The sequence below is a fragment of the Salvia splendens genome, chromosome 18 (assembly GCF_004379255.2).
Source record: "Salvia splendens isolate huo1 chromosome 18, SspV2, whole genome shotgun sequence".
Taxonomy (NCBI): Eukaryota; Viridiplantae; Streptophyta; class Magnoliopsida; order Lamiales; family Lamiaceae; genus Salvia; species Salvia splendens.
The window spans coordinates 16143046-16157871 of NC_056049.1; the positions used below are offsets into that span (position 1 = coordinate 16143046).

The 14826-nt window shown below is 42.3% G+C and overlaps 1 protein-coding gene across 1 annotated transcript; it reads left to right on the top strand.

Annotated features, from left to right (window-relative positions):
• The first annotated feature begins 3664 nt into the window (after window positions 1-3664).
• On the top strand, window positions 3665-13309 carry LOC121776804 (probable ubiquitin-conjugating enzyme E2 23). Its single transcript, XM_042173969.1, has 3 exons — window positions 3665-4141; window positions 11857-11911; window positions 12342-13309. The coding sequence occupies exons 1-3, from the start codon at window positions 3665-3667 to the stop codon at window positions 13298-13300; spliced, it is 1491 nt and encodes a 496-aa protein (XP_042029903.1). The 3' UTR covers window positions 13301-13309.
• The last annotated feature ends 1517 nt before the right edge of the window (window positions 13310-14826 follow it).

The following is a 14826-nucleotide window of genomic DNA, read 5'->3' on the forward strand; positions in this document are numbered from 1 at the left end:
AGGCCTAAAGTATGCTTATTTAGAGGAAAATGAACTTTCCCTGTGATTATCAACAGCAGCTTGACCGAGGGACATGAAGAGGAACTGCTGAAGGTAATCCGAAGAAACAAGAAGGCTATTGGGTGGACACTCTCTGACCTGGTAGGAATTAGTCCAGATTTGTGCAGGCATCACATCCTCTTGGAGGAAGGAGCAAAAGCCTGCAGAGATCCTCAACGCAAATTGAATCCTAACATGAGGGAGGAAGTGCTGAAGGAAGTATTGAAACTACTCTCCCTAGGAATCATTTATTCCATACCAGACAGTGAATGGGTGAGTCCAGTCCATATGGTACCCAAGAAGTCAGGAATACAGGTGGTCAAGAACGACAAGAATGAATTGGTGCCCACCAGACTAGTCACTGGGTGGAGGATGTGCATCGATTATAGGAAGTTAAATGAAGCGACCAAGAAATACCATTTCCCTCTACCTTTCATTGACCAGATGCTGGAGAGGCTAGCGGGCAAGCAATACTTCTGTTTCCTAGACGGGTATAGTGGGTATTTTCAAATCTATGTGGATCCCGAGGACCAGGAGAAGACAACTTTCACGTGTCCTTTCGGCACGTATGCTTACAGGAGGATGCCGTTTTGCCTGTGCAATGCGCCAGGCACTTTTCAGCGGTGTATGATGAGTATCTTCTCGGATCTCTTGGAGGACTGCATCAAGATTTTTATGGACGACTTCACTGTGTACGGGAATTCATTTGACTCATGTTTGGCTAGTTTGGATATAGTATTGAGAAGGTGCCAGGAAAAACATTTGGTTTTAAACTTCGAGAAATGCCACTTTATGGTCCCTGAGGGAATTGTCCTAGGGCACGTAGTCTCGGAAAGAGGTATACAGGTAGACCAGGCAAAGATTGAGGTGATCTCAAAACTGCCTTACCCGACGAATCAGAAGGAGGTGAGAGGATTCCTAGGGCATGCCGGATTCTATAGGAGGTTCATAAAAGATTTCGCAAAAATTGCTCAGCCACTCACCAACTTGTTGCATAACGATGTTGATTTTGTCTTTGATGAGGAATGCAAAAAGGCTTTTCAGTTGTTAAAAGACAGGCTAGTATCTGTGCCTATTATTAGAGCGCCCGACTGGAATCTACCCTTTGAGATTATGTGTGACGCAAGCGATTATGCGGTGGGAGCGGTGCTAGGTCAAAGAGTTGATGGGAAAAGCTATGTGATCTTTTATGCTTCAAAAACGCTGAATCAAGCTCAGAGAAATTATGACACTACTGAAAAAGAAATGCTAGCGGTAGTATACTCATTTGAGAAATTTCGCCCGTACTTGCTTGGGTCGAGGGTGATAGTCTTCACCGACCACGCGGCTATAAAGTACCTGTTGGCAAAGAAAGAATCCAAGCCGAGATTAATCCGATGGGTGTTGCTTTTGCAGGAATTCGATTGGGAAGTCAGAGACAAAAAGGGAACAGAAAATAAAGTAGCCGATCATCTGAGCAGGATATTTCAAGGGGAGACCGAGGAAGCAATACCGGATGCATTCCCAGAGGAACATTTGTACTACGTGAAAAAATTTCCTCGACCTATCAGCTGGGAAGAGATTATGGTGTTAACAGGTCAAGGGGATGCCGAAAAAGGGAAATGTCATCAAAACGCTGAGCCATGGTTCGCTGAGCCATGGTTCACTGGAGAGGTGCCCAGTTCGCAAGTAATTTCCCGGGCCCAGAAGATGAAATTGAAGAGCGAGGCCAAGTACTATTTCTGGGATGACCCGTATTTGTGGTGAATGGGAGCCGACCAAGTAATCCGGAGGTGTATTCCGGAGTGGGAACAGAGGGATGTGTTGAATCATTGCCATGCTCTAGTATGTGGAGGTCACTTTGGACCTAGGAAGACTGCAAGGAAGGTGTTAGATATTGGTTTTTACTGGCCTACATTGCATAAGGATGCGTTCGAGTTTTGTCAGAATTGTGAGAGGTGTCAACAGACTGGGGGAATCTCCAGAATAGATGAAATGCCGCAAGTCCCGGTGATCATTTGTGAAATTTTCGATGTTTGGGGAATGGACTTCATGGGTCCATTTCCATCTTCATACGGGAATACATACATACTAGTGGCAGTGGATTATGTTTCGAAATGGATAGAAGCCAAGGCGACCACATCTTGCGAAGCTAAGGAGGTATCGAAGTTTCTTAGAGCTAATGTCTTCAATCGGTACGGAGTGCCCAGAGCTATAATATCTGACAATGGGACACATTTCCGCAACCGGACTATTGAAGCTTTGATGAGAAAGTATGGCGTCCACCACAGATTGTCTACACCTTATCATCCTCAATCTAACGGCCAGGCAGAAATATCAATCAGAGAAATCAAAGCGATCCTGGAAAAAACGGTGAATCCGTCGAGGAAAGACTGGAGCAAGAGAATTGATGATGCATTATGGGCATACAGAACATTGTATAAAACGCCCATTGGAATGTCTCCTTACAGGTTAGTATTCGGTAAGATGTGTCACTTGCCGGTGGGAATTGAGCACAAGGCGTACTGGGCGGTCAAGGAGATTAATATGAATCCTCAAGCTTGTGAGGAAGAGAGGAAACTGCAACTCCAGGAGTTGGAAGAATTGCGACTTGAATCCTATGAGTCAGCAATGTGGTACAAGGAAAAGACCAAGTTGTGGCATGATAAGAATCTCCGGACCAAGGAACTGCAAGTGGGGCAGAAGGTTCTCCTGTTCCAGTCCCGACTCAAGTTAATGCCCGGTAAGCTGAAGTCCAAATGGACTGGACCATACACTGTTGTGAGTCTGCGTGCGAACGGAGCGGTAGAAATCCAGGGAAGTTTTTCAAACTCTACTCCATTTCTTGTCAATGGCCATAGGGTAAAGGTATTTAGGGATAACTCGGAGATGTGTGTAGTGGACGAAGTTCCACTACGCGTACTCCCTAATATCGCCTGATCATTCTGGGAAGTGAGTGTTCTTAGAGATTTCCTAGGTCCAGTATCGAAGAAGTTTTGTCATGGCCTGGTCTAGGGAATCTTGAGAACACTGGAACATAAATTGTAAATATTTAGTCGCTTTTAGTAAATCAAGAAAACCCAAACAAATCAAAAAACAAACAATCTTCCAAAAATATTTTTGAAATACCAGGCTCCTTAAGGAATGTTTTTGATACTGTCATACCCTAGACCCGGGGAGTCTGGCGTTTCAATTTTAAGTTTAATGTTTTTCTCTAAGTGTGATTTTGCAGAAGGAAGTTACTTGGGCAGGGAATTAAGGAGTAAAATTTTGGAGGCAGTAGGCACCGGTTCGGATTTCAAAAGACACCTTTATGGGGAGGCGTACGGTCGCTAGCGTCATGCCTGCAAACTACCTGCAACAAAAACCGTCCTCGCCCATACCTATCGGATAATAACCGTGTTCTCCTTTTATTTTACTTATTCACTCTCTCTCTCTCTACATCCGAAATTCCCCAAATTCTCTCTAGGCTTTCTCTTTTCTAACCCTAATCAAAGTAATTTCCGTCCAAGTCTGTGTAAAAAATTTTGCAGAGTTCTCCATGGATAACAAGCAAAGTGCCGGGAACACCTCAGGATCCGCCGATTCAAGTGCGACAACGTTTATGGCCGAGCTATTCCAGAAATTCGGGGGTGCGGAGAAGACGATGGAGGCATTCGCCATGTTTGCAACCGGTTTACCACAACCGGAGGCCGTTTCAGAACCCGTCGCCGAACCTGAAATCGTTCAAGAAGTCATCGCCATTCCAGAACCCACTCCCGTACTAGAGGAGACAGTTGTTCCAGAGACCACCACACAACCGGAGGACGTTCCAGAATCCACGACCACCAGTCCGGAACCACCCACAACAGGGGATCGTGAAGACGACTCAGATCTGGTCACAGGGTTGGAATTGTTGGCTGTGAACGAACCAAGGTTAGACTCTGCAACTGAGGGGGAAACCCTTATTTCGATTAGTGTTTCCGAGGGGGTGAATCCCGTACTCGCCAGTGAGGAATGTGTTGAGAGAGATGTTCTGAAACCGTCTGGGGAAGTCAAAGATTTTGTTGTTGATGTTAGTATTTCTGAGGCCCCTATAGTTGGTAAAGATGAGGGCGACGAGGCCCTAAATTCTGAACAAAATGTGGAGGGGGATACCCCCGAGAAACCGGTGGGTACTGAGGCCCACGTCGGAGAAGGATTTGAGGGGGTAGAGACCCCTGTTTATATTTCGGGGGCAACCCCATTGTTGTCCACGGAGGGAGAAGCCCTCGATTCTGAAGTTGGCCAGGAACCCGCAGACGCTGGGGTGGATTTGATTGTGGATCTGACCGAGATCCCAGAGGAGACCGACTCACCGGTAAATCCCAGAGATGCTAGGAGGCGGGCTCGCCGGAGCCTCCTTGATGAGATTGATGAAACAGTGAAGCCGACGGAGGAAGAATTGCTAGGTCTAGAGACCGCAGCATCTGAACAAGAGAACTCTCCCAGACCTGGCAGGGGGGAGAGTGATGAGGAGAAACGCCGCCAAGCGGCTGAGAAGAAAAGGAAGGGGAAACAAATTGCTCCTTCCTCGACCAAGAAGGCAAGAGGGAAGTCTACTGAATCCACACTTCCGCCGGCAGCTAAGGTGCCATATGCCGCAGAAACCGAGAGCCCCTCTGACTCCAGTGACTCGGAAGAAGAACAAGAAGAGAAACTCAACTTTGAGCCAGCCGAAGTGTGGATAACAAACAGCTTGCTAGATGAAATGAGGAAGTTTGACGACCCAAAACGCAAGGCCATTTATAAAGAGAAGAGTACTGAGGGGAAGGTCGCTAAGTCTGGAAAGATGTATAGCTCATCGGAGCTCAAGAAGATTGCTTGCAACGGTGAATTCAGGACTTATATCGACGCCATAAGCTTCGATTGGTTGCTCAAGCACAGTACTGTCGAGGTTCCGATTGACCTGGCCCGAGAATTCTTTTCCACCTTCCGATTTAAGTCCACTACAGATTTGGATGCTGACTCAATTAATTTCAGACTTCTCAATGAGGAACATACGATGAGCATCCGGGAATGGACCTTGCGGATGGGTTTGCTGACACGAACGGAGGACGATGAGGGCCTGTGGAATGCAAGAATGGTGGGTCCGCCGAAAATGACGCCGGGATTCAAAGCGCAAAGCGCATGGGAGGTTTTGACTCACCCGAGGGTGGGTCAGTTTAAAACAAGTTGTTTGAAGGCACACCATATTGAGGACAGGGTCCTGCGATTTGCCCAGACTTTTATTAGTTACAATTTAATGGGCACAGCCAATAACGCTCTGACTACCGCCGATCTGTACTTCACATGGTGCATGGCTACGGGGGTAAGAGTTCACTTGGGCTACTGGTTAGCCCAAGCCTGCCATCAAGTGACTGCAAATCCTTCTCGGCACCTATACACATGCCACCTACTCGGGGCTTATCTGCAGAGGAATGTGATCATGAAGTTCCATAAGGCATGCCGAGAGGTAAAGACATGCTCGCCCCCTGAGGTTTTTAACATGGATTATTTTTTCAATAAAGGGTTGCTGATCGCACGCGGAAGGGAAGTATGCTTTTACGAGGTTGGGCAGTCAGAGACTCAGGTGAAACAGGAACCCGATGTGGCGGAAGTGAAGGATACTGCTGACATGGAAGCAGGAGCCAGGATAGAAATAGAGGAAGTGCGAAAGGAGGTTGGTTGGATGAGGTCAGAAATGAAAATGGTTTTGGAGGGGATTGTGGCCCTGCGGGGAGAAGGGAAGAATAGTGCTGAGGCTGAGAGTGTCAGGAAAGAAGTCGCTGGAGTACGAACGGAACTGGAAGAAATAAGGACGGAAGTTGGGAAGGTTCGGGAGGAAATGGTGGCCGTCAAGGGGCGCATTTCTGATCAAGTGGTATCATCGTCCAGATGTACTGAGCGGATGACGGAGGGCGTCGCACTGATGATGAAGATGACGAAGTGGCTTCAAGCGAAGTTCACCGAGACACCGAAGGGACTTCCTGAACCTAGCGGCGGTTCCAAGACGCCGGGTCAAGGGAGTCTAGTTGTGCAGAAGCCGCCACAAGCCCAAAGGCCTCAGACCACCTCGTCTTCCTCTAGTCCCGTGATTTTGAAGAAAACCGTACCCCGACCCACAGAAGATCAGAAGGAGACGCCGGAGTCACCGGCACGAAAGAAAGCTAAGGTGACCCAGCAGACAGTGCCACCAAAGTCTGGCCCTCGCGGGGGCCAGACCCCGAATTAAAATCCCCCAAAACCAAGTAATTCTTTTTTTTTTTCTGTCTTTTACTTTTCGTTTTTCTTTCGTTTGTGTTTTTATGTGCCAGCGTGCTTCGTTTGTACATATGTGTTATACCTTCCCACACTTAGCCCATTTTTTGGTCTAAGTGTGAGAAGGGGCTTTTGTTTTGCATGTCTTGGTTTTGTATGTTGCGCCTTCTCCCACTTAGCCCGATGTTCGGTCTAAGTGTGAGAAGTTTGTTTTGTTCATATGTTTTGTTTGTTGTCTGCTGTTCTTACTTCCTTTTCCCCCCTTCACTAGGATAGCTTAGGGACAAGCTTGAGTGAAGTGGGAGGGGGGGAGTAAGTATGTGTCTGTTTTTTTTTTTTTTCTGTTTTAGAGTCTTTAGGATGTGTGTTTCGCATGAGCTAGTGAGATAATAAGGCAGGTTTCCCTTAGTAAGAGTGATTGAAGAAAGAAAGCAGATCAACTTTGACACCTTCTTCCTTAATAAGCCGAATTCGATCTGAATGAAGTTAGGACGATGGAAAATGCCTTAGATAACCTAGCTGTGCAGCCCTACTATAAAGTGAGTTATAAGCCTAAACACCTTTTGTGCTAACATGTAAATTGGGCTGCCACTCGATGCTTAGGGAGTAGAGTATGAAGGAGAAAAAAAATGGGTTAAGAAGGTATAAGCTGGACAAAGTCCAGAAAACCGGAGGTATAAGCTGGACGAAGTCCAGAAAAAGGAGGTATAAGCTGGACAAAGTCCAGGGGAGGTTTGAAAAAAAAAAAAAAAAATTCGGAGGTATAAGCTGGACGAAGTCCAGGGGAAAAGGGGTCATAATACAGAAAAATGAGGAAAAAAAAAATTATAATCCTTAAGGGCAGAAAAATCGTAGCCTGACCCAGGGAAATTCATAGGAAAGGAGAAGTAAGAAGGAAAAAATTCTCATAACCCGACGCATCAGTGGTATAACCTTAACTGTGGAGCGTTTTGATCCTAGCATCCCTGGTGAGGAATGAGTGATCGAACGAACCTAACAGATGGGAAATCGATAGGCTATCTTGACAAACTGACGGACCGTTTAGGCAGACGAAGGAAGGGGGAAGATTTGAAGACTGTAATCGATTAGATTGAACTTAAACTTGTGGGGATAGTAGCTTAAAATTCGAAACTAGTTCATGCTTGTTTGTTTTGTTGTGTTTCTGTTCTTTGTGTTGTTTTCTTTTCCAATTCCGTAGTTGCTTAGGTCTAGGAGTTTGTTTTCATTTTTTAGGATTTTACTTGGTAACCATGCATTGAAATTCGCCTTATTCCTATTTTCTTGTCTTTCATACTTGAGGACAAGCATGGTTTAAGTGTGAGCAGTTTGATAAGGCTAATTTCATGCATCGGTCTAGGGGTTTTATTTCGTGAAATTACTGGGTCTAACGCACGATTCAAGCCAGGTGTGTGAAGATTTTCGCTAGATCCAGGAAAAGAAGAGGACGCTTGCATGGTCCTATGAAACTGGCGAAAAAGTGGACATTATGAAGGAAATTGCTTGACGGAGGAAGCCTCGGAGTTGAAGGGTAGAATAGGGATTTCTACAAAGACTCTAGAAGGCTATGTCCGCATCTATAAAAGGAAGAAGCATGCAAGCTGGAGGGATCTTCTCGGTGGAGACCTTGCTAACAGCCTGTAGCTTAGTCCATTCTCTTCACACTCTTGGGTTCTTTTGGTGGGAAATTCAGGGCACACTAGGGGGTTCACCTCTAGCTTTCATACATTTTCGATCTGGTTGTAACACCGTCCTTCTTTAGGGCGAAGAAACAATTTATTTTCCACTTTCGTTTCTGCTGAATTCGCCGAGCTTCGCTGTTCGAAGCTCGGACCTCTTTTGTTTCTGGATATTTCTTACTGTTATGCAAGTTTCGTTTTCGTTTACGTCGATCGTGATGGTTCCTGTTGTTTGATTGTGTTTACTTGAATTCTGGAGTTGGATTGTTGGAGTTGGTTGATTTCTGGATTATTGCAGGTTAATGGTTGAATCTGGGAGAATGGAGCTGGTTTGTGAATGAATCGGGGTTTTGTCTGGTTAATGTTGTGGAGTTGTTCGTGATTGTTGGAATTTGGCGGTGATCGGAGCAGATCTGTTAGAATCGGAGTTATGGAGTTGATTTTGTTGATTGTTGAGTTTGGATTGCTTGGATCCGGAGTGGATTAAGCGTCCGACGTGATTCTGAGCAGGAGTGTTTAATTTTATGCCGCGCTTACGTGTTTTCATTTCATTTCGCCTAGTTTACGTAGATCTGGTGTATTTCCGACTCGTAGCAAGTTTCCGGCGTCCAAATTTCTATATTCTGTTCGAATCCAGGAGTATGCTCTGTTTTCTGCATTTACGCGTCTGAGTTGGTTAGGAAATTGCATGGGTTGGTTGTCTGCAGCTTTTACCGTACTTGCTATTTCTGGAAACATGGTCCCCACTGTTAGTTGCTTTTTGTTTAGCTAGATTAGGTAATTGTTTACTTAGTCTAGGGAGTAATTGTGTCTTTCGGATTTGATGTCTGATTCCAGTAAGTTTTCTGTGTCCTAGGTCTAGCGTTTACATTTCTTGCCTAGATCTAGTGATAGTTAAAATCTCAACCCCTTTGCGTGGCAGCAGCCGTTTGTTTCTATAGTCTCTTAGCACTACTTCGCGAATCCATCTCTGTGGGATCGACCCCACTTCCCTATACTAATTCATAGTATTCGGGTTGAGGGATTTATTTTTGAAGGGGAGTCGAGTGTGTCCAACGACAAAAACACTGTAGTTCTCTTGAGTTCCTGGACCCAGTGATCCAGTGGATTTAAGGAGCGTTGTGTCTGGACCGAGCTTTGCATTAATTCTCATATGTGCACACTTGCTTACTCCTGAGTCTAGTCATTCGACATTAGAGTCGAGTGAGAGGACCACCACTTCAGGAAGTATATGCAAAGTGCTAGTTTACTATAAAAGGTTAAATAGAATATCAGAGGAAAAAAAAGTAGTTAGGTGACTAGGCTGACAGATCTGTAGGGTACCAGCTGAAAAGGTAGAAAAAGTAAATGACAAAAGCAAAAGTAACTAAAAAGTAAAAGTGGTCCCAAACTTGGATGTGGATGTTATCTTCTTCAACATGAATAAACTCAGAACAACAATCTCAGATTTCATGGACGAGAAACACAGATTAACAAACTTCACAGCTCAGATCTACAATTAAAACTTCGAATCAAAAGATCGAACACTGAAACTGCAATTATGCTTACTGGTCAACATGCAAGGTGGCAGAATAACGTAAACTCGGATTTCACACTAAGACACTTCTGGAAAATTAATCTAAACAACCACTGAACTAACAAATCACAGATCGAACAACTCCAAATGAAATCATGCTTCCAACACTTAGAAATTACTGAAACAACTAGATTTAAGCTACCTAGGCAGAATGAAGCAGAATTGAACAGAAAAAGATACATAAAAACAACTTCATTGCATAAAACGTTTGGATCTCAACAAAACACTTCAAAGGATGATAAGTACTGAAAATGCAGCAGATCTAACGATAGAAAACAAGTAAAGGTTAACTAAGAAAGCGAATAAAGATTGTTTTGCCACTCCGGGCGATGGAACTGCTACGACTACGGAATAAACTGGCTGGAACGAGCGAACTGATGATCTTCAAGTGACCATGGCTGTGGCGAGGAACGAGACTCTGGACTGGGCTGAAGGACTGAACTACCGAGAGAATTCTACCTAAGAGTGATGATGATGAAAAATGAGTCCCCCTCTCTCTCCAAGTGGCTTCCTTTTATAGGGAGGCTTACCCTTGATTTTAGGGTAAAACCTTGTGGCGAGATGACTTCTTTGCCCTTAATTGTGGTTGATCAGTCCCAGCTATCCTTCTTCTCCATCTCGAGCCATTTTTGCATGTATACTGGTCAGTACGTAATCGTTCTGACGCCCTTTTCACCTGAAGTAACTGAAGCTTTGCCTACTGGGTAGAACACTCAACCTGCACACTTTGAGCAACTGCTTTGCAGATATAATCAATTATGCACATCATACTGACCAGTAACCAAGGGCTAGAATACGACTTATCAATATATATATTATATTATATAATATATTAAATTAATAGAATATATATATATATAAAATATTATTTAAAATATAGTAATTTGGTTTTTCGGTTTTTTCTTCACCCGAATCGAACAAAAAAACCAAAATTTTTGTATTTTCAAAACCGAACCGAAAAACTTAACAGAATTTCAAAATTTCGGTTTGATCCTATTCGGATGTTCGGTTTCTAGTTTTTTTGCTCACCGCTGGAGTTGGAGACTTGGAGTGCAAGGCCCGCTCTGGGGTGGAGACCGTTGGAGTTGGGCTGTAGGGGGGGAGGGGGTCTGGTGCCGGCAAAGCCCTTGTCCCTACGTGGTTCCGTTGCTGACTACCACGGAACAGAGGGAATACTATATAAGGAAATAACTTAACTGTGATGGAACGGAGGGAGTAATTATTATGATTGTAATTGTTTTTTATGATATCTTACATCCGTCTATAGAAAATAGTCTTAACTTTAGACAACGTGGATTTAATGCAAAATTAATAAAGTAAGATAGAAAGAGCGAAAAAATGATTAGTGTATTGGAATTTATTAGATAGGAAAACTTACTATGAATAGATAAAAACTGAATTTAGTGGACGATTCAAAATAAACAAACAAGGCTATTTTTCGGAGTTGGATGCGTAGTAAAATTTTTATATATTAGCTAGAAAAATTACAAAACATACGTACAATGAAACCCCTAAAACATAAAATTTATGTATACTCCAAGATTCACATTACGTATTTTATCCGAAGAAAGGAACAGTATACAAACAAACCTAATAAAAGAAGAGCGAATAACTCACCTCAATCTAGCAGCATGTATATCAGCATCTTTTGATGCGGAGATTGAAGCCATGGCCTAAAAATTATTTAAAAAGAGCAAACAAGAAGTTAATCATTTGTTTCTAAGAACAGTATTGCGATATCAAAGTATAAATAAATTAATTAAAATTAGAGACTTTTTTATTTGGGTTTAGTCGAGTTGGCGATCTTCGACTCGGTTTATCTAACGCTTAGCTGCATGTCTTTTGTGTTTGATTTTCATGTTGATTATGATTTGGTCTCTAAAATAGCAGTATATTTAGCATAAATTTATAGTACTCCCTGTTATGAGAATAAGATTATACGTATACTATTATTTTTACATTAGATTTTTAGGCATAAAATTATGAAATTATATACTATAACCGTCATTAATAATATAATAATGAGTTGATCAGATTTTGATTTGGGAAAGAAGCCAAAATTCCATGTTAAAATTTATTATTCTTAAAATAGGTTTACCCTCAGATTCATTCTCCAAATCCCACTTTAAATGGATATAATATAAAATATTATGTTATATCAATCAGTTTCAAACTGTCTTCCATATTTTATTCATATTTTAATTATTTAATAGGCTGTTTTACTCTTTAACGTAAATATAGTTTTTCAAATCCTATTCTAAATCTATCTTATCTACATTACAAAGGGACTTCTTAGGCTCATAATTAAACATCTTAAACATTCTATAGATTCAGGAATCTTTTCTGAAATCCGCAAGCTATCCAATTCAAATTCATCTACCAGGTATTTGTATCTTTTCTCATACTGTGACTAATTTCTTTAATTACTCTTATCATGTGGTAAGATTGTCACTATGTTGCAGATAATTAATTTAGAACTACGTCTGCTTACACGTGTCCGGAGATAAAGCGTAAAGCAAACATAAACATAAAATTAATTTAGGACTAACTCTGGTTATTTATGTTTTTGGACTCGCTCTGATTAAAGTTTAATCATAGTTCTTCATCAAAGGGTTTAGGGTTAAAAGTTTTAGTTGTCTACGATGATAGTATATGTTTGTACTCTACGCCCTAAAATATGCAATATACCACTACTATTTAGTAATGGAACATATTGTTATATTGGAAGGACATAACACAAGAGTAGAATATTACTTCAAAATTGGACAGATATATTCAAACATATCTCATGAATTTGTTTATTGTCTCCATAGATAAAATGGGAAGTGATGGCATGAATTTTGACTCTGTGGAAGTAGCAAAGGATCATCACTTCATTAACCATACATCTCAGAAAACCAACAATGCCAAGATCATGAGGGAATGGAGAATCCTAGAAGGAAACCTCCCAGATTCCATCCATGTCCAGCTCTACGAAACGAGGATCGATCTGCTTCGCGCAGTCATCGTTGGCCCCGCTGGAACTCCATACCATGACGGCCTCTTCTTCTTCGACATCTTCCTGCCATCCGATTACCCCAACGTTCCACCACAAGTGTATTATCACTCACACGGCTACCGTTTGAATCCCAATCTCTATCAAACCGGCACTCTTTGCCTAAGCTTGATCAACACATGGAGTGGCACAAAACAAGAAAAGTGGACTAATTCATCCACCATTCTCCAGCTCCTTGTCTCAATCCAAGGCCTTGTGTTGAACTCAAGGCCTTATTTCAACGAGCCTGTCTTCGCGCCATTGAAAAACACGAAGAACTCTATGTGGGTGAAGCGTTCCAATCGCTACAACGAGAATGCCTTCATCCTCTCCTGCACCACTATGCAAAAGATCATCAAACGCCCGCCACAGAATTTTGAGAGCTTTGTGGTTGAGCATTTTCGACAGCGTGCTGCCCCGTTGATACAAGCCATTGATCGTTATCATCAAGGCCGTGTGGCGGTTGGCGAGTTAGGCATGACATCACCATCCTCTTTAGCTTCTAAAGTTACTCTTTCTGCAAATTTCAACATCGATTTGGAACGGATTCGAGGCCAACTTGAGCAGGCCCTCGCCTCCCATTCCATTCCCATTCCGGCCAAGCCTATTGCTGCTGCTAAGTCTGAGAAGAAGGATGAACACCGTAAAAAGGGGCTTCTCGGTCGAATCAATAGCTTTGTTCTCAACAAGATTTGGAAAAAGAAACAAGTGAAGAGCAGTGCAATAGAGAGAAAATGATACAATGATTTTGACGTCCAAGTTTTAGCATTTTTTTTTCTGTCATCTTGACTAATAGTAGATGTTATTAGAGTGTTTTCTTACTTAAACATTAGATCAATGTCACATATGTAAACATACAATTTATTACAGTTTATATTATATATTTAATTTTCAACAAAATATTCAGCTGATACAAAAGTGTATGTTTTCATGCACAAGGTAACATTCTTTTGTGTTTTATATACTTAAATATATATGCCTGTGATATAATATAAGCTACTCAAAGATTAGCGTTTTTCCTTCGTTTATGAACCTTGGTTTTACATATCTTACAATAGAATTAAGATGAATGGTTGCTTCATATGTCAGCTTATTCAAAGATACTTGGCGGGCCTAATGATCGCGGCTTTTTCTCTTGGATTCAAGTTATATGGAAGAGATAACTGAACCGGATGGATCAGTTACCAAATGTCGTTGCCACTTGATCAAGTTGATCTCGCTATCACACGCCACCAATGTAATTTATAAACTCCCAATTTTGCACTACTTTAACAGTAAAGCGGCAAGTTCGGGGTCGATCCCACAGAGAAGGTAGTGTATCAAGTGTGTGAGTAGTGAACAGGGGGTTGGCTGCTGCCACGCTTTAACTTGGGAGTTTTTAACTACTGATTTTTACTCTAGACAGAATTTAAGTCACTAACCTGATCAAGGAAATTTTAACTACTGGGTCAAGTGAATTTCAAACTGAATGAAAATTAAGTACGTGAAACAGTAAACACCATGATGAAAACGAAAACAACTTTGATTAAAACTAAAACTCAGAACAGTACAACGTGAAATTTAAACTAAGCTAACACTTCGAAAATACGAAAGCAAGTAAAACCGGGGAGATCCTTGGCCGAAAACTTAAGAATACGCCGACAGATATTCTGCAGCGCTCCTTCGATCGCCCTTTCTAACTAAGCATTACTTTATCTAAGCTATCTAGAGAACTGAACTAGACTAGAGAGCTAAACTAAACTAAACAAAACTAAAGAAAGAAAGTAAAGGATCGGATCTGGTTTGCGTGGTGGCACATCCTCTATTTATAGGCTTGGAATGACTTCCAGCTGGATAATGATCTTGGCAGGGAATATTCGCTCATGCTGAGAGTGAGCGACTCATTGATTGCTACGTGCTTTCCTTCTAGAATGACGATGCTTTTCTATAATAGTTTCGTGACTCAGCTCCGTCCTTGCGTCTCATATATCAGTACGTGTCCCCTTCTAGAACGTTGTCCTTGATAACAGAATGCTGCGCACCATCCAACTCATAGCCTCATGTGTCCTTCTTCTGGAAGCCAGCGGTCCCCTCCTTGACTGCTTGATTACTCCCCTTGATCAACTCCCCTGCTTTCTGGCTTTTTTTGCCTATTGTACTTGCTTGATCAGTCTGGCCTTGTTGCCTTGGTCAAGTGACATTTATGCACATTTAACACTTGTTTTGCGCGATAAAACCGATCATGTAGCGTATATTTTACCCCCAAACCGATGCATGAAATGAGC

Excerpts from the sequence above, each read along its gene's own strand:
- LOC121776804 (XM_042173969.1), top strand. The coding sequence starts at position 3,665 with ATGGAGGCATTCGCCATGTTTGCAACCGGTTTACCACAACCGGAGGCC. Across the intron at positions 4,142-11,856 it reads CCCTAAATTCTGAACAAAAT|ATTCAGGAATCTTTTCTGAA; the intron begins GTGGAGGGGGAT and ends AACATTCTATAG. Across the intron at positions 11,912-12,341 it reads AATTCAAATTCATCTACCAG|ATAAAATGGGAAGTGATGGC; the intron begins GTATTTGTATCT and ends TTGTCTCCATAG.